The sequence below is a fragment of the Fusarium solani genome, assembly GCF_023522795.1.
Source record: "Fusarium solani strain SB1 chromosome Unknown bctg00000011, whole genome shotgun sequence".
In the NCBI taxonomy this organism is placed as follows: Eukaryota; Fungi; Ascomycota; class Sordariomycetes; order Hypocreales; family Nectriaceae; genus Fusarium; species Fusarium solani.
The window spans coordinates 678,406-702,685 of record NW_027072149.1 but is presented as its reverse complement, the minus strand read 5'-3'; the positions used below and the strand labels follow the sequence as shown (position 1 = coordinate 702,685).

General features: G+C 50.8%; 10 protein-coding genes across 10 annotated transcripts; 3 read left to right on the top strand and 7 right to left on the bottom strand.

Moving 5' to 3' along the window:
- Nucleotides 1–847: 847 nt before the first annotated feature.
- MRS44_015262 (uncharacterized protein) lies at nucleotides 848–1,638 on the bottom strand (the record flags this gene model as incomplete). The annotated part of the gene is made up of 3 exons (XM_046274230.2): nucleotides 848–952; nucleotides 1,001–1,392; nucleotides 1,440–1,638. 3 exons carry the CDS (start codon nucleotides 1,636–1,638, stop codon nucleotides 848–850), a joined length of 696 nt encoding a protein of 231 aa, XP_046126195.1.
- A 1,849-nt stretch (nucleotides 1,639–3,487) lies between these two features.
- On the bottom strand, nucleotides 3,488–5,676 carry MRS44_015261 (uncharacterized protein; the record flags this gene model as incomplete). Its single annotated transcript, XM_065619134.1, has 7 exons — nucleotides 3,488–3,661; nucleotides 3,911–4,081; nucleotides 4,134–4,277; nucleotides 4,328–5,191; nucleotides 5,249–5,301; nucleotides 5,371–5,502; nucleotides 5,586–5,676. The coding sequence occupies 7 exons, from the start codon at nucleotides 5,674–5,676 to the stop codon at nucleotides 3,488–3,490; spliced, it is 1,629 nt and encodes a 542-aa protein (XP_065475206.1).
- A 902-nt stretch (nucleotides 5,677–6,578) lies between these two features.
- Nucleotides 6,579–8,030, bottom strand: MRS44_015260 (uncharacterized protein; the record flags this gene model as incomplete). The annotated part of the gene is made up of 1 exon (XM_046277591.2): nucleotides 6,579–8,030. One exon carries the CDS (start codon nucleotides 8,028–8,030, stop codon nucleotides 6,579–6,581), a length of 1,452 nt encoding a protein of 483 aa, XP_046126193.2.
- A 793-nt stretch (nucleotides 8,031–8,823) lies between these two features.
- Nucleotides 8,824–9,492, top strand: MRS44_015259 (uncharacterized protein; the record flags this gene model as incomplete). The annotated part of the gene is made up of 1 exon (XM_046277589.2): nucleotides 8,824–9,492. One exon carries the CDS (start codon nucleotides 8,824–8,826, stop codon nucleotides 9,490–9,492), a length of 669 nt encoding a protein of 222 aa, XP_046126192.2.
- A 409-nt stretch (nucleotides 9,493–9,901) lies between these two features.
- Nucleotides 9,902–10,695, bottom strand: MRS44_015258 (uncharacterized protein; the record flags this gene model as incomplete). The annotated part of the gene is made up of 3 exons (XM_065619133.1): nucleotides 9,902–10,136; nucleotides 10,202–10,336; nucleotides 10,388–10,695. 3 exons carry the CDS (start codon nucleotides 10,693–10,695, stop codon nucleotides 9,902–9,904), a joined length of 678 nt encoding a protein of 225 aa, XP_065475205.1.
- Nucleotides 10,696–12,780: 2,085 nt separating this feature from the next.
- MRS44_015257 (uncharacterized protein) lies at nucleotides 12,781–15,269 on the bottom strand (the record flags this gene model as incomplete). Its single annotated transcript, XM_065619132.1, has 5 exons — nucleotides 12,781–13,620; nucleotides 13,678–13,707; nucleotides 13,759–14,310; nucleotides 14,363–14,686; nucleotides 14,733–15,269. 5 exons carry the CDS (start codon nucleotides 15,267–15,269, stop codon nucleotides 12,781–12,783), a joined length of 2,283 nt encoding a protein of 760 aa, XP_065475204.1.
- Nucleotides 15,270–15,557: 288 nt separating this feature from the next.
- Nucleotides 15,558–18,381, top strand: MRS44_015256 (uncharacterized protein; the record flags this gene model as incomplete). Its single annotated transcript, XM_046272344.2, has 2 exons — nucleotides 15,558–16,683; nucleotides 16,736–18,381. 2 exons carry the CDS (start codon nucleotides 15,558–15,560, stop codon nucleotides 18,379–18,381), a joined length of 2,772 nt encoding a protein of 923 aa, XP_046126189.2.
- A 281-nt stretch (nucleotides 18,382–18,662) lies between these two features.
- MRS44_015255 (uncharacterized protein) lies at nucleotides 18,663–19,673 on the bottom strand (the record flags this gene model as incomplete). Its single annotated transcript, XM_046272343.2, has 1 exon — nucleotides 18,663–19,673. One exon carries the CDS (start codon nucleotides 19,671–19,673, stop codon nucleotides 18,663–18,665), a length of 1,011 nt encoding a protein of 336 aa, XP_046126188.2.
- Nucleotides 19,674–20,627: 954 nt separating this feature from the next.
- On the top strand, nucleotides 20,628–21,682 carry MRS44_015254 (uncharacterized protein; the record flags this gene model as incomplete). Its single annotated transcript, XM_046271598.1, has 4 exons — nucleotides 20,628–20,657; nucleotides 20,714–20,998; nucleotides 21,049–21,171; nucleotides 21,224–21,682. The coding sequence occupies 4 exons, from the start codon at nucleotides 20,628–20,630 to the stop codon at nucleotides 21,680–21,682; spliced, it is 897 nt and encodes a 298-aa protein (XP_046126187.1).
- A 274-nt stretch (nucleotides 21,683–21,956) lies between these two features.
- On the bottom strand, nucleotides 21,957–23,785 carry MRS44_015253 (uncharacterized protein; the record flags this gene model as incomplete). The annotated part of the gene is made up of 3 exons (XM_065619131.1): nucleotides 21,957–22,105; nucleotides 22,160–23,156; nucleotides 23,204–23,785. 3 exons carry the CDS (start codon nucleotides 23,783–23,785, stop codon nucleotides 21,957–21,959), a joined length of 1,728 nt encoding a protein of 575 aa, XP_065475203.1.
- Between the last annotated feature and the right edge of the window lie 495 nt (nucleotides 23,786–24,280).

The following is a 24,280-nucleotide window of genomic DNA, read 5'->3' as shown; positions in this document are numbered from 1 at the left end:
CGCTGCGACGTAACGGGAACCCCGTCTTGGCTTCTCCTTTCACTGCCTCACTCACTCAGCCCTGCTTCACACGCGAGTGACAGCCCGTCACGCTTGTTTTGCGGGGCATTCTTCATCCCACCGGCTGCATTTTTTTCTTGCTCAATTGACCTGGTCCTTGTCCCGCGCGGGTATGTCATTGTGGGCAGCTTTGCGAGACGTAAGCAGCTTGTTTAAGGCGCCAAGAGTTTTCTTTGCAGGTTTTGCATGGATCACCTGTTGGTCTCAAGAGGACATTCGTGCTTGGAAAGCATTTGATAATATCGTGAAAAACCTTTCGCGTGTAGGGTAAGTAATCATCCCCGTCCACGGGCGCAGGCTTTGCTGAACATCCCTTCGATCTCGGTCATCCACGTTTTGTCTTTTCTACTGACGTGAGAGCAGATTGATAGTTTATTTTAGGTGTTGCTTAGGAACGGGTACTTGATCGTTGCCTAGCTTCGGTAATGCATATTTCTCGTATTAACCTTGCATCCCAAAGCCGATCAGCCCTACCCGCCTTAGATCACCGATACGAGCAATAACGATTCGTCCAGTCAGGTTCAACTGCCGAAAGAAGCTCTTTAATGTCGAATTATCGATATATGAAGTAGTTTTCACCGTCGGCCATTCAAAATTCACATCTATACACGGATGGCGAATGGACTAAAGGTATTGGCACCAATGCATGGACATTCATTACTGGTCCGCTAAGTTCATGTGCTATCATCCAAATATGTAAGGTGTCCGTTCACCTCGCACTGATCCAAGCAGCCCGAAGAACGTGACAGAAGAGAATACGCTAGCCTTTCCCACGCTCTCCATCCGCTTAGCACAGACCGAGCTTGGTGGGCTCGCAGTCGCCGTTGCTCTTGTCGCAGCCCTCGTAGGCCTGGCACTGGACCTTGGGGTAGCAGTTGTTGGAGTAAGTGGCCTGTCAATGTTAGCAGAAGCTCTTTACATTATAAGTCATGCTACGTACCTTGTCGCCAAGGTTGGTGTTGATGCCCATGAGCTCACCGCCATTGACGGCAGTGGTGCCCTCCATGTGCACGGAACGAGCACAGTTGTTCTTGCAGTTACCGCAAGATCGGTAAACCTTGCCGTAGTCGTTGGCGTAAAAGTTGACAATGTTAACATGGCCGCAGCCGTTGTGCTGAATGACCTTGTCAGAGGCCTTATAGGCACCTCCGCCAATGATGTTGGCGGTTCCGTCGCCCTTGATAGAGATGGCGTCCTCGCAGACATCCTCGAACCAGACGAACTCGAGGTTGCAGGCTCCGAGACAGTAGACACCTTCCTTCTGGTTCTTGCCGATGATAACGTTACGAAGAGTGGCGCCCTCCTCGAGAACAAAGACGGTGTCAGCCTCACCTGGGTGTGTTAGTATTGACATGCAGTGTTGGCGTCAAGCTACGTACCGCCCTCGCTCTGGCCAGTGCAAGACTGTCCACGGTCATACTTGACCCAACCAGCATCAAAGGTCTGGCCAGCCTTGATGTACTGAGGCGCACTCAGGGTCTTGGAGTCGGTCGGCGTAGGAAGACCGCCCTCATAGCCCAGGCAGGCCATGGCCGCGGGGAGAGCGGCGATGAGAGAAACAAGGCTAGCGGAATGCATGATGAAATCGGTGACGTAAATGTAAAACACAAAAAAACACTGATCAACGGGTTGTCAGAGGATGCTGTATATGAGACAAGGCAGAAGACGGGATGAAGGCGTGTGGGTTGAAAGTCTCAGATATGGGCAACCATAGCCTTATATCGACATTTCATCTACAGGCGGCATGAACTGACAATTCGTCTTGTCACGCATATTTACTCTCGGTAATAATCTCTTGAGGTGTGTGTTGATTAAGGACTAGAATCTGACGTTGCTAGTTGTTTCAGTCGCAGTGAGTCGCCAGTGTTTCATGCTGATTGTTTCGATAATAATTCCTCCACTCACATAAGGGATGCATATTCTTGTCCTCCACCGAGTAACTCCGTGATAGGCTGCCCTAGGATCAAACCCTTGTCTAGTAGTCCACACATCCCGGACGTTAATGGGGGTGGATGTTTATTCTGGTTAAGGTTATCCATGAAAGAGTTTAGTTGACGTGGTGATATTCCAGCAGTAGAGTTGCCCGACTTTGAAGATCAGATGCCGCTTTCGGAGGCCTCAGAGATGTTGGTGCGTGATATTAGCTGATTGGGTCGGGTAGAGGTACTGCAAATCGGATGTAGAGGTTCCTTGCGACTTCCGGTAGATCATTGCCTGTGGGAGATGGTGTACCAGGGATGTTCGGTGGTTGTCACTTGAATGAGCTGACAGGTCCGTGACGGAGGATGGATCATTACCACATGGAATGGATTTCTTCAGGGATTGTTGCTCCATCGTGATCCACGCTTGGTACTAGTCCCTCGGCCGAGTTGCAATGGCCGCTCCGGCTTTAGCCACGGGCCATCGGGCAGTGAATCCCCCGCGATAGGTCCCGGAAGTAACTGAGTGTGGCTAGAGATCGACATAGCCAATGACTATCTGTTTCTGAGTCTGACCGAGCAGTTTGAGGTAAGCGTATCTGTATCTGATCTCTCGTGACCTCTCGCGGCATACTACGCTGGACATGGCCTGGTTGGGTGGTTGCATGCTTCACACCGGAAAATACCAGACGAGCTTAGCTGCACTACGGAAAAGCATTGCGATCATGAGATCTGTTAGCAAGTGAAATGGTATTAAGGGGCCATTGAGCTTCAAGAGTACCCCCGGTGGTAGTCCCACTTCCCGATGAGCCCGATTCCTTGGTCGACCTTGAAACCATTCTGGGCAACCGGGTGCTGTCCCTCCGTGCAATGTCATCTTTATCTTCCTATAGGTGGGAAATAACCTTAACTGATGTATGCGTACGTGTATCTTACAGGGACAGTGCAGGGAGGGCGACTGTAACCTCCACATAGGTGCATCAACGCTTCGCTAATAGAGAGCCTGTCTAACCATGGGGCACAACCCCCGAAGCCTGTAGTTGAACTACGTACTCGAATTAGTTACGTGAAATTCAATCGATGGAGTTATAGAAAGGCTGACCGCTTTTGTCCTTCGATCTAATAAAAATTGGCCCCCCTTCATAAGTGGTAAGAGGAGTGGAAACTTGGAGGACGCGCGGCCTGGCCCGACTGTCGGTGACGGGGATAATCTTTGAGATCTTTCCTTATAACGACTGCCAACTGAGTCAGGCCCTCCAATTTCACCCTCAGTTTTGTTATACTGCCCAACCAAGGCTGGAAGTTGGTCCCCGCCCTCGACAAGCACTACGGCCATGCCAACCTATCTCAACATCAGTTTCTGGGATGGCACACGTCAATCGAGGAAAAGCTCACGACAGCATGCCACTGAAGATGACAATGGAACATCCACGCACCGGGGTTATCGGTCACATAGCTGTCCGAGTATGCATTAGCGGCAATGCAGATATTTAGCTCCATGCAGAAACCTACCGAAGAGCAGCCCAACCCTGTGAAGGGAGGCCAATCGTGTCACGGTATGGAGGATCTTCAAAGTTTATGAGGTCCTTCTGCGCGTCTGTGACATCTGTGTACGGGAAATCTCCCACTCCAGAACCCAAGAGCCAGAACTTGTGACCATGGAGGTGTATCGGATGACCCATCTACCTTTCATGTCAGTATTCCACGGTACTGCTCTCTTAAGCCATGTTTCATAATGAAGAATTAGACGCACTGTATCCATGGACTTGTTTGAGATCCTCATGATGATGTCAATGGTAGAATTGATGGGTAGATGTATAGTCGTGTTGGCATCCCAGCCTGAGGAGTTTTTCCCCGTAGATGAGAGGGATGTCTGGCTCCATGAATGGCGCGCGATCAATTACCCAGGTGACAACATCAGTCTGACTAACTGTAAATGACAAAGATTTGTTAGACGCCCCTGAAGGAGGTGCTGTGCCGTTCTCGAATGGGGAGAGCGCTGAGGGGTCGAGGAGGGCAGCATCCGCTTTGGCTGATCCGTTAATGTACATCCAGGGCTCGGGTGGATTCTCCATCTCCTTCGTCGCAGTACTATCGTGTGACTGCCTGAGGTTTAGTAGGCCATCACAACCACGCGAGAACTAGGACACTCACTTCGTATGACACGATCGCCCGACCTTCCAGGACCTGCTGCATGTCACCACTGGGAAAAGTAGCGAATCTGAGGTAGTAATCTCCTGGAGGCTGGTCTAGTTTGATCATGACTGAATACCGCTGGCCGAGCTCCATGTGGAGCACCTGACTGGGTGAGTGAAATTACGTCGTTGACACGGTTTGTAGATACTCACGTTGACTTCCTGTATCTTGGTATAAAGACCATCAGCAGCATAGACAAACATTGAATGTCCGTCCAAGGAGACCCTCAAGATACTGACTGCACCCGAGTTGACGAGGTTGAGAGACAGCCATCCCCTCGACTGATCCGCTGGAATGACTAATACGGGTGAGGTCGTGTTGGTGCAGTTCTCCGGTGGCAGCGAGGACATGTTGAAGCCTGGATTGAACATCATGGGTGGCATGCAGCCTCGGGGGCTCAGAGAATCCATTCCAGGCATGTCAGGCATGACCGTTGATGTCGGAGGAGTAGAGTGATCCATGGACATAGTGGAAGACGGGCCTGGTGTATCCGAGCTCATGGATGAGTCCATGGGCATGTCATGCATATCGCATTGTTTCATCATATCCATGCTTGACATATCGGACATATGTGGCATTTCAGAGACGGTCGCGGATGGTCTAGGCGCAGTAGTCATGTTCTCAGGCTCTATACCAAGCCCAGGCCCTGCCTCAAGGACACTCTCTGGGAGACACTGAACCCTTCCTCGACCATTGGCCAAGATGCTGTCGACACATGAAGGGAAAGCGCCAGTCTTGATATATCGTGCAAATATAACATCCGAGAGCTCATGCGTCCAGTCATTCAAAAGGATGTTTGTTGCGTTCTGTTCAGCGGCCAGGAGCGCTTGGACTTGGTCGTCGTTGCGAGCGAGCGTTTCAAACGGGCGTCTACGAGATTTGGCTGGTCGGATGAGGAGCGGGCCGCGGATAGCGTCGTTATAGTAGGCGCGGAAGTGGGAGTGGTACCAGAAGAACCCGTACTCGGACGCTGTGGAAAAGCGATACGTAAAGTTGCCTCCAGCCGGGATAGGGTCCTATAAGTTAGTCAGTAGGCCAGGTTACTGTGGCCATGGCATGGGAGCGTGACAGACCTGTGTAACGCCTGGTACACCATCCATATCTGGAGTTCCTCGAAGCAAGAGTCCTGGTTGAGGGAATTATGCTTCAGTATCGACTGACTGTACTGTGGCGTGGGTCAAAGAGCAGAACCAACCGTGCCAGTGAATCGTGGTCTCGACGTCGAGGTCGTTCTGGACAGATACTTCGATGTCGTCACCTTCGTCCACGTCGATCAAGGGCCCAGGATGCTGGCCATTGATGAGGTATAGTTCGCGCTTGAATCCATCTGGCAGTAGTTAGGGTCACTGGTCCGATCATTTCGTGGACACAAATAGGTAGGTAAGGAAGCTAGCCACTTGCCTGGAGAACCGACAGCGCTGTGAACTGTAAAGTTGAATCGGCGTAAGGTAGCTTGAGTGCTAAGAGTATGAAGGGCAAAAATAAGAAATGCTATCAGCATCTCGGCGTCGACTATGTAAAGGAGAGAGATAAAGGTTGATGAACAAGATGCTGGCTTAGGTTTGGTTGCAAAATGTTGAAGGGAGCTCGGCAGCTCGTTAAATAGGAGAGCTCAGGCGAGAACACAGATAAGACGAGAAGTTTGAAACAACAGGGGCACAACACCAAGCGTTATTATTGCGGGAAACAAGCACAGCCTGACCAGGATCTTGATACGTATATCATGAGCCCTTCTAGAACCACTGGCGATTTACTTTGGGAGCTACGTGGAGGATGAGCGATTTGTGCGGCGCCAACCCAAACGGGCGAGCGACAAGCTACAAGCCACACTACACACGCAAGTACATGGAATTTGCTGCGGTCGATCGTGATTTCCCCTGCTGAAACGCGGTATTTGTGCGGTTTCAGCGCTGTCACGGTAGCAAGGAAGATCCGTGAGGCTCGAAGTGTAAACAGGAGATGTTGAGATACTGGACTGCATGCTCGCGTGACCGCGCCTACGCCCTCCGCGTCTGTCTGATTCTAACCCTCCATAATGTATATTAGAGATCCCGCTTGGCTGCAAGGGAGGCCTTCCAGGTTCGGACCTCTAAACTCTGTGTAGTGTGATAACGTATTTATTTCCCTCTGTCTATACTCACGCCGCATCTATGAAAGCTACAAAATTCCTTTATAAAAGGATATAAAAGGTAATATCTAATATTAAATATACTTTAATTATATTAATAGCTAAAGTAATTAAAAGTTAAAGATCTTAATACTTATAAGTTTTATATATTAAGCTTAATACCTTAGTATTAATAAACTTAGTCTAAGATAAGTATTATTCATAACTAATTAATACTAATTATAAGAGTTTAGTATTAATTTAACACTTATCAAGTATTTCTTATAACTCCCTCTTTATTGCTCATGCTCCGCCGACTGTCGCATCATTTCAACATCCTCCTCATCGATTGACATCCGTGAGCCGGTATCGTGATGTGTCTCGTGGGCATGTAGTCTCATGTTCACAAACATAGACCACAAGCCTAGGTCATACATGATGCGCAACACTCCTCCAACCACAAAGGCAATCCAGAACTTTTCCCTCCCGGCTAGAGCTCCCGTAAACGACGGCCCTGTAGCCATCGCCAAAGTTCGAAGCGTGCTCGTGATGCCCATGACGGCCGTGCGTTCCTCGGGTTTGACGACAGCCGCGATAAAGGCTGCTCGAGGTGCTTGATCCATGTTGTTGAGACCCATGCGGATAAACAAGAGGATAATAGTGACGACAAGTCCACTCGGCGCGGGAAAGAGTAAGACAGCCACCGAGGATGGTAGATGCGTGAACACCATGGTGTTGAGAAGTCCAAGATGTCTCGCAAGCGGCCCGGCAAAGATTGTCGAGATGGTCGCCAAGATCATAGCCGCCGACATAATGTCACCGAGGCGTGTCTTGGACAGGTGAAACTTGCGATCCAGGAAGTAGGTCGTGAGGGCCTGTGAGACCATGCCATCGGCCAGGGAATCGACTGTAAGCAGGAACCATAGCTTGTACATGACGTGACGGGTAGATTGCGAGATTTGAGAGAAGCGGCCCTTTGCCTTTGGTGGTGGCTGAGGGCTAGGTTGCTCCTCTTCATCGGAATCGTGAAGTAAACCCTGGGCCAACTCATCCGATGTTTCAGGAGTTGTCTTTTCCGCCTCACATTTGCTGCTCATGGACAAGGTCGAAATCATGTTCAACCCACCCATGACAATGTAAATCCAAAAGGTCGCGTGGTACGTCTGTACCAAACTCCAGCCCTCTCGCTGCTTCAATCTCTCCACAAACCTCCCCGCAAGTTCCGTGCCAGCTGCCGATCCAAGACTTGAGCATGTGACATACCAAGACAAGACATCGGCCCGTGTTTTGGGTGTCGTAATGTGTGAGAGCATCGACTCTTCGATTGCTCGGAAGGGGCCAAAGTCGGCGCCGCTGGCACTCACGACACCGACGACGGCAGCGAGGAGGAGGATCCAGAAGTTCTCAAAGACGCAGAATACGCCTCCGGAAACAGCCATGAGTAATCCGCCTGCAAGGAGGACCCGGCGACGACCGAGGCCGTCGGCCATTAGAGTGATGACCAGACCGAGTACAACATCGCCGAGAAGAGTGAGACTCATAAATAGGCCGATGCGGAAGTCTGAAAAGCCCAGTTCCGAGAAGAAAAGAGCTATCGTGAGCGACACAGCTCCGAAGGCAAACATGCGACACGTCCGCGAGAGAATGACGAGCCACGCATCACGACCAGTGAGATAGAGCGAGGCAATACCAGACTCGTGATACAGCCATTTGACCGTCTTGACGAAAGACGACGGATGACCAGCCATTGCGATGAGGTATGAAGTTGAAGCGAGAAATATCTCACCTCGTCAGAAGCGGAGGTTTCATTGCGCGATCTGCGGGGTGGTGGTTGGTGGATCGGATTTTTCGGCACCGTGATCGGCAGGTGAGTTTCGACGTCATCCTGACTCGATTAGTCTCACCGAGATGTGAGTCAACAGAGTTCCGGGATAGGAAGGGCTGTCACTAGACCATCATGAAGCTTATTTCCGAGTAACTGCTCGGCTCGGCGTTTCATCTTGACTTGGTCGGTTGGAGTCGTAGGGCAGAAATCGGCAATCGGCTGGTTGAACAGACCTGCAGTGGTGAGAACTAGATCCGCCAATGATCCATTATTTGTGGTCTTTGTTGAACTATGTTTCAATTCCCATCGTTTGTGCAACCGTAGTGTTGTGGAATGGTAACTTTAATCGAGTGGTGAGTACTGAACTCGTCAATGATTTACGGTGCTGGATGGACTCAGGCTTTAAACGTCTAGCCTTATACCTTAATCTGCATAAAATATCTGAGAATTTCATGATTGTACTCTTTGGCATATAATCTCATATTGTGTGACTGCTCTCCAAGACCCGTAGACATGGTCCAGCCACTTGCTGGCCGCTGTTTCATTAACTGGCCTCTAGCGAGATTAGTGGTTGTTGTTCAATCCACCTCAAGAGAATCTTCCTCCTTCATCACCTCGCGGATAAGATTATTCGACAACCACAACCACAGCAGAATACTATTTCCCCTCCTACTCAACCACCATCCAGAGAATGTCGGACTGGGACGAAGGAGACCATGAACGGCACCAAAAGAGAGCACGAAGAGGCGAAAGAGCGTGAAGCGGTAAAAGAAGGCGAAGTGAAAGCTGCTCTCGAAAAGGCCGAAAAGACTCGGTCGGAGGGTGGTACTGTTCCTTTTCACACTTTGGAGGGTCACTTCCCTCTATACTCGATCACCCACTTCGATCTTTGTTACGACCCGGCCTACTGGCCCACAAGATATATCGATTTCTCCTACCTCGATGAGGAGGGTCAATTGGACTACTCTGGCCTCAGAGCACGAGACGGCAAGAGTCTTTTAGACGGCTTTCTGTACCTCGACGGTTCCATTGACTGCTCCCTTGAACGATTTTTACCGCCTCTAGAAGCAAGCCCAGAGTTCTTTGAGATCAAAGAGGGGGGACCTAAGTCACGATGCACGTTCGCTGTTCAGATCATCGACAGCGACCACGTGATTGTGAAAGTGAGCCGGGAGTTGGTATTCCAGGATAGGCCAAAAGAGGCAACGGGGCCTGATACTTTTGTGTTTATGGGCGTTCGAGATGACTTTTCGAGAAACAAGCTCTTGGAGTTGTTGAAGAATGGGGCAACTTGCCCTCGGATGGAAGTGGTTGCTAAGGTGCCGCCGCGAAGGAGAAGGAAGCGCCGTTCACGGCGCAGTCGGCGTCGAAGGAATGGCGACTAGGGACGGCTCTGACTATGCTGCATTGCTATGTGAAAGCCAGGTTTGTAGATATATAATGGTGTAGCGCTGCACAAATCTGTGTATGATTTGATGGACTATTCGGCCGTGCCTGAAGGCATTGATGGATGTAGGATATGCTGTTAACTAGCCTGGCTGGATAACCCTAGGACCATGAACTCTCGAGAAGACTCAAATAGAGTTTGAAATTCCGGCATATGAGCCTTTTCACACGCACATCGGAGTAAATCAAGAAATTGATAAAAAGAACCCAGGTGGTCAAATTGTCGTGTGCTAACTAGACCGATCCCAACATTCCAAAAATGTACGGAACAAGAACTATGTACAGGAACACTCCCAAGGGCCCAAAGGTCTTACTGGTTTAGAACCCATCTAAGAGTCAGTGAAGGGATCAAAGCCCCTGGACACCATCACCAGCAGCAGCCTGCAGCGAGTTACCAAACTCATCGTCAAGCTTGGGACCAACACCACCACTCCAGTTCTGGAGCATCTTGTCACGAAGACCAACATCAGGCCAGTTGTCCCAGCCAACAAGGGGAGCGCGGAAGAAGGAGCCAGTAGGGTTCTCGGGGTTGTTGCGGTCATCGTCGTTGGCGAAGCGGAAAGCAGTGAGTTCCAGCGCCGTCCTTGTGGTAGACAAAGGAGAGGGCTACTACCGTCGATGGGGAACTGGTTGCTGGCGCCGTCGTACTTGCCGTGGCAGGAGGGTGCCACGCGGACGACGTTGTCACCTTGGGTGAAGACGACAATGTTCTCCCAATCGTGGCGATGGCCGCCGAGGAAGCTGCCTCCTACAGCCTGGTCCTTTTCAAAGTAGTACTCATACCTGCGCTTCTTGTTAGCGACTAGAGATGGGGATAATTGTTTGGGGACTTACATGACAGCGCAGAAGCCGTTGTTGCAGCGCTTGCGAGAGTAGGTGTTGCTGTTCTCCAGCTGGTGAGGGTCACGACAGTCACCCTGAGGGGTGCCAGTGGCTCCATGGCCAGGGTTGACATTGCCGTTGGGGTCAATGGCAGAAGTTTGATAGCAGCCATCAGAGTCAAAGTCGAGGTGAGGCTGGAACTTGAGCTCGAGCTGGTCGGCGCCCTCGGGAAGAGCTCCGATGACATCTCGCTTGTGGACGGGAGTGCCCGAAGCCACGGCGCTTAGGAGAGCGGCGGCGGCGACAAAGTTCTTGTGCATGATGAAAATGTTGAAGAGACTTGAGATGTCTGTGAGTTGGGGTCTGTTGGGTTGTTGAGATTGAGATATCCCATGGGCGCATCAACGCCTTTATAATCGCTCAACTTTACGAGATACCCTTTTGGGCTTCACGATAGACAAATCGTGGGGCAGGTATCAAAGTGCAACGGCCGTGGTGGCTGTTCGGAGCATTGTGATCCAATAAGCTTAACATGCCTCATATGCGACATGGCCCCCAGCGCTTACCAGAGCATTGTGGCATCTCCTGTCCTCCCTGAAATGCCGTCTCATCGAGTCAGCGCTAAGCCGACAGAAGTTCTCTCCCCCTGTCTGAGCGAATCCTTCGTTTACAACTACCGGGCCTAATAGCGGGTTCTCTCTGGGGCGATCTTCTTGGTTCACTTCCGTAAAGGGCAGCTGAGAACGGGAAATTACATCATTGAAGCCGAGCGCAATCCTAGAACGAGAGAGCCAAGCGTGATCGGCGGGAAAGCTGGGGGACCTTGAGGGCGGAGATGAAAGCACGTGGGTCGATGGGACGGTTCAAGCAGACGCAAACGCGGGACTTAATTGAAGACCGCTACTGCAAGTGTAGGACGAGAATTGACGTCACAGTAACCAGTTGTCGATCTTATTCGAGCATCAGGAGACGCAGCTGCTTCCTTGGGATGGTTCCTTTTCAACCTCTGTTTCAGCTCCGCCATTTGGCGGCACAGCCTTGCAAGATTCGCCTAATGAGACTTGGAGGCGTTTTTTGGTGAGGTCAGTGGTTTCATATGCCTGCTGGAAATCAATGCAAGGCCTTGTAATTCTCCAATAACCTTGTGACATTGACAGGGATCCGCTGATCGTGCGCTGAACGGATGAAACGACAATATATTCAACACCCCAGACAGGCAGCAGCATTTCTGGGGATGAAAGATGGCACCAAAAACAAAATAACCCCTGGTCGATCGCCCTCTCCTGCACAGCCTTGTGGATCAGATCGACAGAGGCCCGACTCCCGAGGCGGCCGCCCTGACCGGGATGGGTGTTTGTAAGCTGGTAAGCCACCAGCTGAATGTTCTGTGGAACAGAGGCTTTGGCAGGCGGTTTCACACAGTTGAACAGTCTGTGCTTGCATAGATGAATTAACCAGTGACGTTGCAAGATGGGTGATTCCACATCGATAGGAGCCAATGCCGACACTGACGGCATGTCGGTGGCTGACGTATGCCATTCCTTCTTCTTGATTTAGATATATCATCGATGATCGGGTACAACTAGGAATAGCCTGTATACTTTAAATATGACTTTTCTCAGCTTCACCAAAATGGAAAAAGTTGCTGACATGTTTCAGTGAGACCGTGATACCTTGGCGGTGGAATATCCATATTCCTTGTAATCAGCCACCATCCTGCAGAGGATCAGCAGGAGAACTCGAAAATCGTTGCTTTTGATAAACACAAGATGGGGGCTATAGAGTGGAAACTTTCTGCGAGGCTTGGAAACAGCATTGAAGAAAAGGTAATTGCCGAGTGTGATGCAGTGTTGCGGGCTGAATGATTCCTCATCATGTGGGGCCTCGAACGACTCCATTGTGAGGACCTTGCAAACGGGATATTCCAAGGAAAAGGACTCAAGCGATCGATCAAGAAGGAAGCCGTTGATGAAAATTTCCTTGGCCAATAGGTCTTGGCAATATAGCAAGGCTTGGGACTGAGTAAGCTTGAGGATTAGTGATCTAACGCTTGACACGGAGCGATTTGCCTCATACCTTGTTTCTGGCCGTTGCCTATCTAGGTAGGTTGCTTTGCTATGTAAGATTTGGCTTGATGCCAATGCTATATTGCCCAAAGTCCCTTTGCTATTGTTCTTGGCATTTTGTCAGACCAAGGCAAGGAGTTGCTGTCCCGACCATCACAGGCTTTTCGATCTCTTCGAAACTCGGTCAGAATATCGATCAGGCTCTTTGGAGATGCTGAAACGGCAAGTTTGGTTCCTCAAAGGAGTCTTTAGTATTTGCATGCTTCCTATACGACGCACTCCTCATATTACAGAATAGAAAACGCAAGAGAAAAGGCAGGCCGAACTCTGGACTGAACTCTAATTATAGCTGATATACCCAACAAATTCATCCTCGGTCAGCATAGCCAGAATATCCTCCTCGTCCTTCGGATTAGGGGTAAACCGGAACGCCCGACGCTGAGCAATTTCCAACGCAGAGCCAAACCGGCCCTGCACCGTCGCACTCGCCCCGTTGCGCATCAAGAACCTGACGTTCTGAACGTGCGTCATCCAGACGGCCGTCTGCAATGGATTCCCATACACCCCAGGCCCTTGGGCGTCGATATCAGCACCGCGTTCCAGGAGCAGCGTTGCCATCTCGGTGAAATGGGTATGATGCCTTGCCACGGCAGTCAGGGAGTTTCCGTAATGACCGCACTGGGCATTAACATCTGCGCCATGCTTCAGCAGTAGCTTGACGTTTTCGAGTCTGTAGTTGGCGGCGGCTGCTTGCAGTGCACAGCCGTACGCGCCTCCCTGCCAGTTGACGTCTGCACCTTTCTCGAGGAGGACTCGGATAGTGTTGAGGCCTTGCAAATTGCACGCGGCGGTGCAAAGGGCGTTTCCTGCCCATCCTACGTCGGCATCAATGTCCTCCATGACGTCTGCTAGGACTTCGACCACGTCTGAGTGGCCTTCTTTTGCCGCGAGGTAGAGAGCATCAGGAGTAGGCTCGATTCCAATATCGAGCAGGTCCTCCACGAGATCCAGGTTTCCTTTTCTAGCTGTTTGTGCAAATTGCGACGCGTCCCTCTGGACAGCAGTGTCCATGTCCATATTTATGACGATATGGGCATGCTCGTAAGGGGTTTCCGCGTACGATCTAATGACTTGGCGGTTTCTGGGCAAATTGCTTTCCATGACGACATTGATTTGTTCCTTCATTTTGCTCACTAGTCAGCATTACTCTGGTGGTAAGGAGTGTATAGCACTTACCTGTAAAGCCTGTCGCTTGTTCTGTGCCTCCTGTAGCATCTTCATTATTCTCAGGTGATGCGCCCTCCTTGCGACTCTGACCGGAGCTTCATTCCATCTGTTTCGGATTGTGCAGTCCGCTTTTCTATCGAGAAGAAGCTTGACAGTGTCTTCATCCCCGATCTCTGCGGCTCGATGGAGAGGAGTGCGTCCGTCGTGGTCCTGCGCATTAGGATCACCTCCCTTGTCCAGGATGCTCAAAGTCGTTTCTCGGTCGCTTCCTGATACTGCCAGATGAAGAGCAGTCTGGCCGTAGTGATTCGTGGCGTTAACGTCTGCCCCATTTTTGATCAAACGTTTCGCAACGACAAGGTTCCCGGTAGATACTGCTTGAAGCAAGGCATCGCTTCTAAGCCTGTCTGTAGAATGGCGGAGGGCCAGTTCATCTTGCCGAGGCACCACTTGTAGCGCCACAATGGCGTCTGCAAGATCAAATTCCAGAGAGTCTGCTATGTCTCTGAGCTGACTGATGATTATTTTCATGCCGTTACTCTCCAAAGATGGAAATTTGCAGATCTGGCGATGGCCGTGCTGTAGCATCGGTATGACTCTTTCTTTTGAAAGCCCGCTTTGTCCGCTGACCTTGCTGACCAACTATATGGATCAGCAACAGAAAGGATCTGGGAGCATATGCCAAGATACTTACAATGTCCTTCTGACCGGGCATAGGGGAGGTTTCGACAAACGAACTGACGTGTTGTAGATGGTACGCTTCTGAATGAAACTTTTTAGCCAACTGACATAGTCGAGTTCCGTTTGACCGTATCGACTCGTGAACAGCTTTCTTGAAGCCTTCCAGCAGCCTGTCGTTGGTATTTGCAAAGGCCATGGCATCTACAATGTTGCAAAGCACATCGTCGTAGTATTCTGAACGTGTCCCCGTTTGAGGCGTCGCAAAGAATAGTATCGCACAGGTTGACTGTCGAAGGGATCCAAATAATCCTCTCTCGTTGCTTGCGAGGAGAAACGCCTTTGCTGTTAACTGCTTGTCCTTCGCATCGACATGATAGACTGACCTGCTTGACAAGAAGGCCTCCCAGGCTGTGGCAGACGAATACGATTTTGCGGTCTTCCTCCTGCTCCTTGTCAGTCATGTGCACTGTTGAGCCCGGAGCCGGCCTTACCTTTTCGCTCGACCTCGTCATCTTTACAAGACTGAGGAGATGTCGGGCACAGTCTGTCAAACTGACTGTCCCACCGGAAAAGGCAACTCCAGAGTCATAACCGTAGGAGTAAACACGTATGCCGGCAAACTCTTCCTCAAGATGCTGAAGCCAGTTAAAGCCATTCTCGTGCTGCCAGGTACGGTAGGCATCGCCCCCTAGGCCATGGACGGCGATAACGTCGAGTTTGCAGGCATCTTGTGGTGGAGATTCGGGGACTTGTGATGTGGAACTGTTGAGGTGAAAGAGGCCGTACTGCTCGTTCTGGGGCTGCGGCGCCTCAGCATGGTCGCTTGTCTCTATCTCAAGTAGGTTTTGGATCTGCTCTTCACTGGGCTCCTCCAGTATATCTATCCGGCGCAAGAACTGCGTTGACTCTGAGGTTGTCATTCTGATGGGTTAGCCGATGGGAGAATGGAGCCTCAAGCAGGATGAAACAGGTCGAGATGGACTGCGGTGGTTCTTCTCTAGACCTGACACCCCGCTCCAGTCAGCCTTGGCTCCAAAACCTGTATCATGGGGAGAACGCCACATCTTTCTCCAGTTCCAATCATCCGTCACCATGTCCTGACTAAGACATCTTGACCCCTGCAAGGCGGACTATCAAAATGCGTTATCTCGGTGTTGCATGCCGTCTTTCAACCTCAACATGACCATCTCAATCATCCATAGTCTGCCATGCTAGGATCTCGCACAATCCAATCACTCTTTGTCTCCCGAGTAGGACAGCTCGTCCTCAGGCAGCTCAAAGAGATATGGGAGACCAAATTCATGCTATTCGGCCTGATCATGGCGATACGATATCTTTTCGGTTCCCTCAGCATCTTCTGGTGGGGTCTCACAAAATTACCTGCGGTTCCTTTCATATCCAACCCCATCTCGCAATTGGTCTTCATGGCCGGCGCTCTTTTCATCCAGCTCTCCGTCATATTGTTGATGTGGGCGGCGTTCCGGAGAACTCAACGTGACCAGCCATCGCCATGGAGGGATCTCGATATCCGATATGTTGTTCAACTTCTCCTGCCAACCTCACCTTTAGCCGGGCTCAACTTTCTGTATTCGAGACTTGGACCGTTGAGACGACAGACTATTCGGGCATCACCATGGCATTTCAGACACACTCTGGCTTTGGTGCATGCCGGGACTGTGATATTCGGCATGGTCAAGTTTGGAGGACTGGGTGGTCTACTCGGTGTCGGCTTACTTGCCATTTTGTTCGATGCAGTGTTTCTATTGTTACGGCAAATAGAGGCAGCATTTGGCCAAAACATGCGCAATCTCACACCAAGGCTTGATTATCAACATAAGCCGCGGTTTGCGTTGGCTGCTGTGTCTCAAGCTCTGGCCCTTGCAGTTGCCTTCATCTTCACCATGAAGGATCATCAATGGCCAATATACGTCCTTTTTGTCTTTCCCATGACGGCAGTGGCGACATTTCTGGGATATCTCAGCCATGGTCGTGAACCGGAGTATCTCAATGACTCCATTTCGGTCCACTCTCTTCCGGAGAGCCAGGGGCCTCCATTCTGCCAAAGATGCCAGTCCATCATCTTCTCAAATGCTCTCACTGGCTCGACTCACCATCTCACTGCCGATAGCTTGTATAGGTCGGCATCGACAGGTTGCCGAATCTGTGCAGCTGTCTGGCAGCAAAGATCCCACGTACAGCAGGACTTTCTGGCCGTCTTGATGTTCTGGAAACCAGCCACCTCATACGAAGCCGGTGTGAGCTCATGGAGTATCAGGTATCGTCAAGATCCCCACAATCTTCATGGATGTCGGTTTCAGATGCGACAACGTCAAGGTTAGTGCTGGGGAGTTACTCGGGAATCCCATACTATGCTAACAAGTCAAAGTCGCCGATAGCTGGGCTAGACCTGGCAGCATGTTGGATCTTCGAAAGCGCATTGCACTTACTCAACTACCATCTCACACTGGCTCTGACCCAAGCTTGGCCCTGGCAGCAAAGTGGCTTCAGCATTGCACCATCTATCACGAGGTATGCTGTTCCAATCAAGACCGGTCATTTCGGCCCTCGCGTCTTCTGTATGTCGAAAACGATGCCGTCTGCCTCCATACCACCCAGAAGATGCCCAAGAGAGTCCGTTACTTAACTCTTAGCCATTGTTGGGGCAAGCTGCATATACTCAGATTGCTGGAGTCCAACGAGGATTCTTTCCACATGGATATTCGTATTCAACTGCTGCCCAAGACCTTTCAGGACGCGATTCATATTACACGGCGTCTTGGGTTCTCCTATCTCTGGATCGACAGCCTTTGCATAATACAAGACTCCAAAGAAGACTGGTTGCGAGAAGCTGCACTCATGGGCAAGATCTACAAGAATGCAGCATGCAACATAGCAGCCCCGGATGCCTCCAGCGGCCAGCAAGGCTGTCTCTACCCACGGAACTCACGGACAATACAGCCCGAACCGATTAACTATGGATCTGAGAATGAAGAGTACCTTGTCAACGAGACAGACATTTACGATGACCATGTTCTGTATTCCAGAGCATGGGTGCTCCAAGAGGCCATACTGGCACGGCGGACACTGGACTGTGGCCGGGGCCAACTCTTCTGGCGATGCAGTGAGATGAGGGCGTCCGAGGTCTTTCCGGGGGGCGTGCCAACCAATATCTACCATGATGACCACCCGGCGTCCAAGTTCAAGGCCATCTCCACTGATAACGACCAAGTCATGATCACAGCAAACATTCTGGAACGCCGTCTCAGCAGTCTCGAGACACGGTTGCAAATTCCGATTGCCCCGGGAAAGGGGTCCCTAGAACGATACACCGAGGCCCCTTTTGCATTCTGGTCCGCCATCGTGGGAGAGTACACAAAGATGAAGTTGACCAAGGACACGGACCGGATAGTCGCACTAGCCGGTATCACGGATGTCTTCAGGCCGTTCTTTGGCGACCACTGGTTCGGCATGTGGCGCATCTTCATGCCCCTAGAGCTGCTATGGCAAGCTGGAGGTACAGGTCAACGGCCGTCCACGTTGCGAGCGCCCACCTGGTCGTGGTTCTCGGTTGAAAGGCCAGTCTATTACACGAGCTGCGAGTTCAACTACCGTCGTGACCGGCTTATCACAGAGTTCATTGATGCAGAGGCGACAGGAGAAGATGGGATGCGTCTCCGTCTATCAACTCCCTTGCTGCGAGCAACGTGGTCTAGCTTCAATGATTCCGGAACGAGCTGTGTCATATCCAGTCTCGAAGGTGAAACGCGACGAATGTCGTTTTTCGGTATCCCCACTATCCCCGATACCTATGGAGATGTCTCTTTCGATCACTGGGACGACGGCGCGGTGGCTGAAGATGTGTTTCTCATGTGCATACAGATCCGTAGAAGATCCGGAAACATAGCGTTGGGGCTGGTGCTGCAGGAGGTAGATGAAGGGGTGTATGAGCGACTAGGGCACTTTTCTATTCCAGAGGACTTGATCGAGCCGTTCTTGGATCGAACACCGAGAAGGGAGATAGTCCTTAGATAACATACGTCAAGAGTAGCAATATGCCACGGCATACTAAGTGCAGGTGCAGTTGAATGGTATTAATCGCTAGGGTTTTTAGAGTCTATAAGAGAATATGTAAATGGGTGTCGTCTATGTACATAGGATTGACGTGTGGCTCGCCGTAAGTAGATCGCCCTGATTCGAGCGGCAGGCCTCTGGTGTCTAAGATATGAATCAATCCCTAGTTAGATCTAGGTCATAACAGAAAGGCAAAAATTAGAAATTAAACAAAGATCCGGTACAGCTGGCTTGTCTCCAGCTTACTTCAACTCGGGTATCCTAATGATGACTGCGCCAACTCCCGAACCGCTGTGCCACTGACGGTGGGCTTCTTGAATGTCATCCATATCCCAGATTTTGCGAATGGGCACCGTGATCTTGCCCTTGCCGAGCAGGTCGAGAAGAGCCTTCATGTTGGGCTGGTAGTCTGGCTGGTCCCGGCTGATGAGGAAGAAGGCGGTTCTCTTCCCCCTCCAGGGAATTTGACCCTTCAGTAAGAACTTGACAGTTGGCCATGTAGCTGGAACCGGGGCGTCGTTGGTAAGGGAGTACTTATTGGCGCCGAAGCCGACGACAATGCCGTGGCTGTTGAGGATGTCGTAGGATTCTTGGAAGCTCTCGAAGCCGATCGAGTCAAAGACAGCGTCGACGCCACCCGTGTCCTTCATGGCCTTGATCCAGTCCTTGTTGGTATAAACAAAGGGGATGCCGCCCTGCTCCCGCACAGCGGCGTGGTTCCTCTCTGATGCTGTACCGTACGCTGTCGCACCCAGCAGCTGGACAAGCTTCATGGTGGCATAGCCAACAGAGCCACTGATGCCATGGATGAAAACGGTCTGTCCCTTCTTCACCTTGGCAACTTGGTGAACCATGCCGTAGGCGGTGCACCAGTCGAGTATGAGGCCCGTCACCTGCTGCAGGTCGGAACCTTCAGGGACAGGGATGAGGTGCTTCTCGGGCAGGTTGACCAGCTGAGCCTGAGCATCATACTTGGTGAGGCATGCGACAGTGTCGCCAGCCTTGAACTTTGAGCTCCCACTGCCATTGGTCTTCACGGTACCGACGAGACAGTAGCCGGGGGTCAATGGTGGCTTCTGCTGGCTTGGGTAGACGCCCCGTCGCATGTTGATGTCGGCACCAGAAAAGCCGGCATATATGGGTGTAACCTGCACCTCCCCTGCGGCAGGCTGAGGGAGGGTGGCCTCGACGATCTCGAGGACTGATGCATCGCCGTACTTGGGGATGACGACTTTACGGAACGTGGTTGACATTGTGGAAGAGGCAAGGATAGTAGGAAAAGAAAAGATAAGAAGTTCTGTTTCGATGCTGCAGCATCAAATCTGAGGCCAGGGCTGGGCCTCTTTTACAGGCCCTACCATGAGAATTTGACTCGGGGATGATGATTAATTACGCCTGGGCGGTCGGTGATCGGGACAATAAAAAGTTGACAGGGCTAGATTAATAATCTTGGCCGGTGGGAATGTGCGCCGAGCAGCACCACAGTGGCGCAAAAAGCAACAATAAACTCAACACTACCAAGTTAGGCTACTCTGTATCCGCGTATGGAGAGGTTAGACGTAGAGCTAGCCACTACAAGTTGGTCGTGATGTCATCATCAGACGCGTTTGATAGAGCACGGCATCGTATTAATAAGGAAGTCCGAACGCAGTCAAACGAAAGAGTGATGAAGTAAAGCTAGGGATGATTGCTATGCCGCAGCCTGGCCGTGCGTGAAGTGAACCCCCGACCGTCACCACGGCAGATGCCGAGGTCCAGAGCACAACTACGCACCCAGGCCTGACGCCGAATTAACCGTCCATCTCCTTGATCTCCGCCGTCCGTATCGGCCTCCGCCATGCGCCACAGCGGCTTCCACTTTCCTCCGCCTCCATCTCCGACGATAGCTATGACCTATTCGGCCAGTCCGCCAGCTCGTGTCTGTGATGGAGCATATCGGCAGTTGTGCCTTTCTATGTATGTTCGAAACCCTTGCGGAGTCGTTTCAGCCTCAAGGTGTCTAAGGGATGGCGTCGCCCATACCAAACATTCCGACATCTTGCTGAATGGAGCAACCATCATATAAATACCGTTGGCCGTGCCTCGACTGCATCTGGCTCCTCCATCATACATTCAATTTCGACTCAATCAATTCTCTTCAAGGGCCCTCCAGTACCACTATCAAATACACATCAGCCACCCAGTCCATCTCCAACCCGACTCTTACAATGGCTTACAAGAGTGTTGCTCTCGTCGGTGTGCGTATCGCCCACCCACCACATTCCATCAACGGCATCATGCTGATACAAAACAGGCCAGCGGCAACCTAGGACAGATTACTCTCCCCGCCTTCCTCGAATCGGACCTTGAAGTCACCGCCATCGTCCGATCCACCTCTACAGCCACCTTCCCCGAGGGCATCAAAGTCATCAAGACCGAGTACAACCTCGCCGATCTGACCGAGGCTCTTAAAGGCAAGGATGCCGTCATCAGCATGATTCCTATCGTCTCTCTAGATCAGCAGGCCGTGGTCATCGACGCCGCTATTGCCGCTGGCGTCAAGCGGTTTATCCCTAGCGAGTATGGATCAGATACCAGAGTCAGTATTCGCAGCGCTAAATAGCAGATCCTGATGCTAACATGGTACAGAGCGAGAAGGTCTTGGCCGCCGTGCCCTTCTTCAAGGTCAAGAAGGATTACTTGGACCTCCTCAAGACCAAGGAGGATGTTATCAGCTGGACTGCTCTCTTCACTGGACCCTTCTTTGACTGGGTAAGCCTTGCCCTCAGATGGGTTCTGATTGCATACTAACAAACGTCTGTAGGGTCTACCTCTGGGCTTCTGGGGCTTCGATCTGGCCAACAAAAAGGCTCTCTTGGTCGACGAGGGCAAGGCCACATTCACCACTAGCAACGGAGCCCAGATCGGTCGCGCCCTTGTCGGCATTCTCAAGCACCCCGAGGAGACTTCCAACACCGTTGTTGCCGTCGAGTCCTTCACCACCAGCCAGCTTGAGGCCCTCGAAATCTTGGAGAAGGTTACCAACACCAAATTTGAACGCAAGTACCAGACTTCCGAGGACCTTCGAGCGGAGGCCTTCAAGTTGTTGAACGAGGGCAACATCAACGACGGAGGCGCCAAGCTAATCAGTGCCCTTGTCTTTGGCAAGGAGAACTTGGAGGACCACAAGCATCTGGACCTTGACAAGTGGAACAAGCTCCTTGGTCTTCCTACTGAATCAGTTGAAGAGACCATTGAGCGTGTTATCAAGGGCCAGACTTGAGCACGAGGGGAATAAAAAGCGTCTGGAAGCGCCAGGACTACCAGGGGCTACCATAATGTAGACACATCATTGCTCTTGACCGGCAAATCATGACCATGCCCGCTCTTGCCTTCATCTTTAAATGATTTCAAACAGAGACCATTGCATATTATGCTCGACCCACTACTCATCTAGGAATATTCCAAGGAAGCCCAGCAAAGAAAACATGAATATCCTCGCAATGAACCCATTATGCCCGACGCCTGGCCACACAAAACAAATATCTAAGCAACGTTCAACGTGATACGTCCTCCAAAGCAATCCTTTCAGTTTGATTTGTTTCAGAACGCCTTGATTCTGTCTGATTTGTTGATTGATCCCCTGGGGCCAGAGTGACGCGAACATATTGGTTCGCTCGCCTCTCTAGAACTGGAACAGTACCGTCTAAGCACTTCACATTAATCATTTGCCATTTCAAAAACGCAACATCGGACTTACCGATCAAAAGAGACAGAAATTTGCCGGTGATGGGAATCCACACAAACAAGGCCACAAACTGCCCATAGGTCCATCCACCAAAGACAGAGTCGCCTTCACCCTCTCCATAGATGTCACCGAGTGCCTTTCTAAATATGACAAACTCTGCCAGATTGTAGGTGCCTAGACCCATAGTGAATAGCTCCAGGATAGTCAACGCCACTTGGCTTGTTATGGAAGCCACAAACTTGTCAAGTGCGCGGTTCAAAGAGCGAAAATGCGTGTCGTTTGAGTCGAGGAGAACCGAGAAAGGGGATTTCCACAACCAATCTAAGATAATAATGGGGATGATTGAGTGTATGGCCCAGTAAGAAAGCTTGTTGAGCAGCATACTCTGGCGTGACGGCATCAACCCGTTGTAAGCGAAGCCATCGAAGGACTCGTCGTAGTTCATGCAGTACAATTTTGGTCCAGCGTTCTGTCCACAAGATTCTAGGCCATCGTTCTCTCGGAACCTCTCTGGAATCTCGTCGGCTTCCCGCCATGAGAAGGCGATGAAATACGCCACTACCCAGGTGAAGATCACCCATAGCATCGTGCACCACCATCTATTGCCGGTCTTGTGAAGGGCTATTTGGACAAAGAGAATGGGATAGATACTGATTGATATCATGTCATCCAAAAGGTCTTTGTTTGTATACCACGCGCGGAATGTGTGTCCATTGCCGAAGCCGGGGGTGCTGTTACTAACATATGCCACCACGCCAACAACTGAGATGATGGCCAGATATTGTGTTTGAGCTTCTTGGAGGTCAACAATGGTTGATGCTATGGCTCCAGCAAAGCGGTTGTTTGAGAGAGTATTCTGCCATTTCTGCGCCGTCGTTTTAGCCTCATCACCTGCACGGAATGGCCATAAACAGGCCCGCACAATGTATTCGGTCCAAGTCGTGGTGAAATTTAGCGACAGGACGAAGAACATGGATAGTGAGAATTGAATGAGGTAGGCAATGAATAACTACTCCCGTCATTAGATCATAATTCGATTGCTGAAAGTTAACTCACACCCGGACCCGCGAGGTCACCGTCAATCCCCAAATCGTCCTTGGTGCAATAGCTGTGGCTCATGATAGATCCAAGTTCAAGAGTACTGTTGTACGTGACCGAGTTACCCTGGAATATGTCCAATCCTAGGGAACATCCGAACTCGGAATTGAAACAAGACTCGATGGCGCATGCGCGGTAGGCTTGGAAAACGCTGACATGGTCAAAGTCCTCGAGCGGGCCCAGGTTAAATTGCTCCCTTATTTTCTTCTCATCGTCTTCGTTGATAGTACCTCCAACTTGGTTATCATATGGGTTGTCCCAAGTTGTCAGGTGAACTGTTGCCAGGCTAACACAGTTCCAGAGCGTCTCAGCCGACGCAAAGAGGTAAGTTGAGTTGCTGCATGCCTCGGTACAGTTTACACCATACTCTTTCGTCTCGCATCCATTGTCTATGAGGACAATGGGGTCGTTAGTGTGGTCAGCGACGCGCTCAATGAGCTTGAGCCAGGCGGTTTCCCACTGCTGCCATTTTTGGGTGGAAAAGCTTTGTTGAGAGTCACCCCTGGTGATGTTGAACCGCCTCTCAATGACTTCGGCCATCCTCGGTAAAAGGAAGTGAAAATGAGGACTTCGTTGGCAGACAAATTTTGGAGTCACCGCTACGGTGGTGAGGTAAAAGGCGCGCCATTATATATCTAGCATTTGCTGTTGTATTTTGGATCCCGATGATGAACACCAAAGCACGTCAGCACGAGCTGAACCCCCTCTACTTAGAATTGCAGAAAGAAGAACCTTCCAGCGAAGTGGGTGGAGAAACAAGCAGGCTGAGTCTGTAGATAAGGCGTGCATATCTCTTGGGGCATAACCAGGCTTGCTCGGTTGGAAAGCTCACCAAGTGTTGAGCTGATAAGTAGCATTCTGGCAAAAATACCTCTTTGGTTAGGGTTTTGATGCTCATGCATTAATAACTGTGTTTAGGGCCATGGCTGGTGCCCTCTGTTGTAGTCGTGCCACGACGATCATGAATGATCACTCAAGCCTGAAATTTCTCTTTGACACACTACCAACTCACTTCGAATTTCAAGCGCCAGCCTG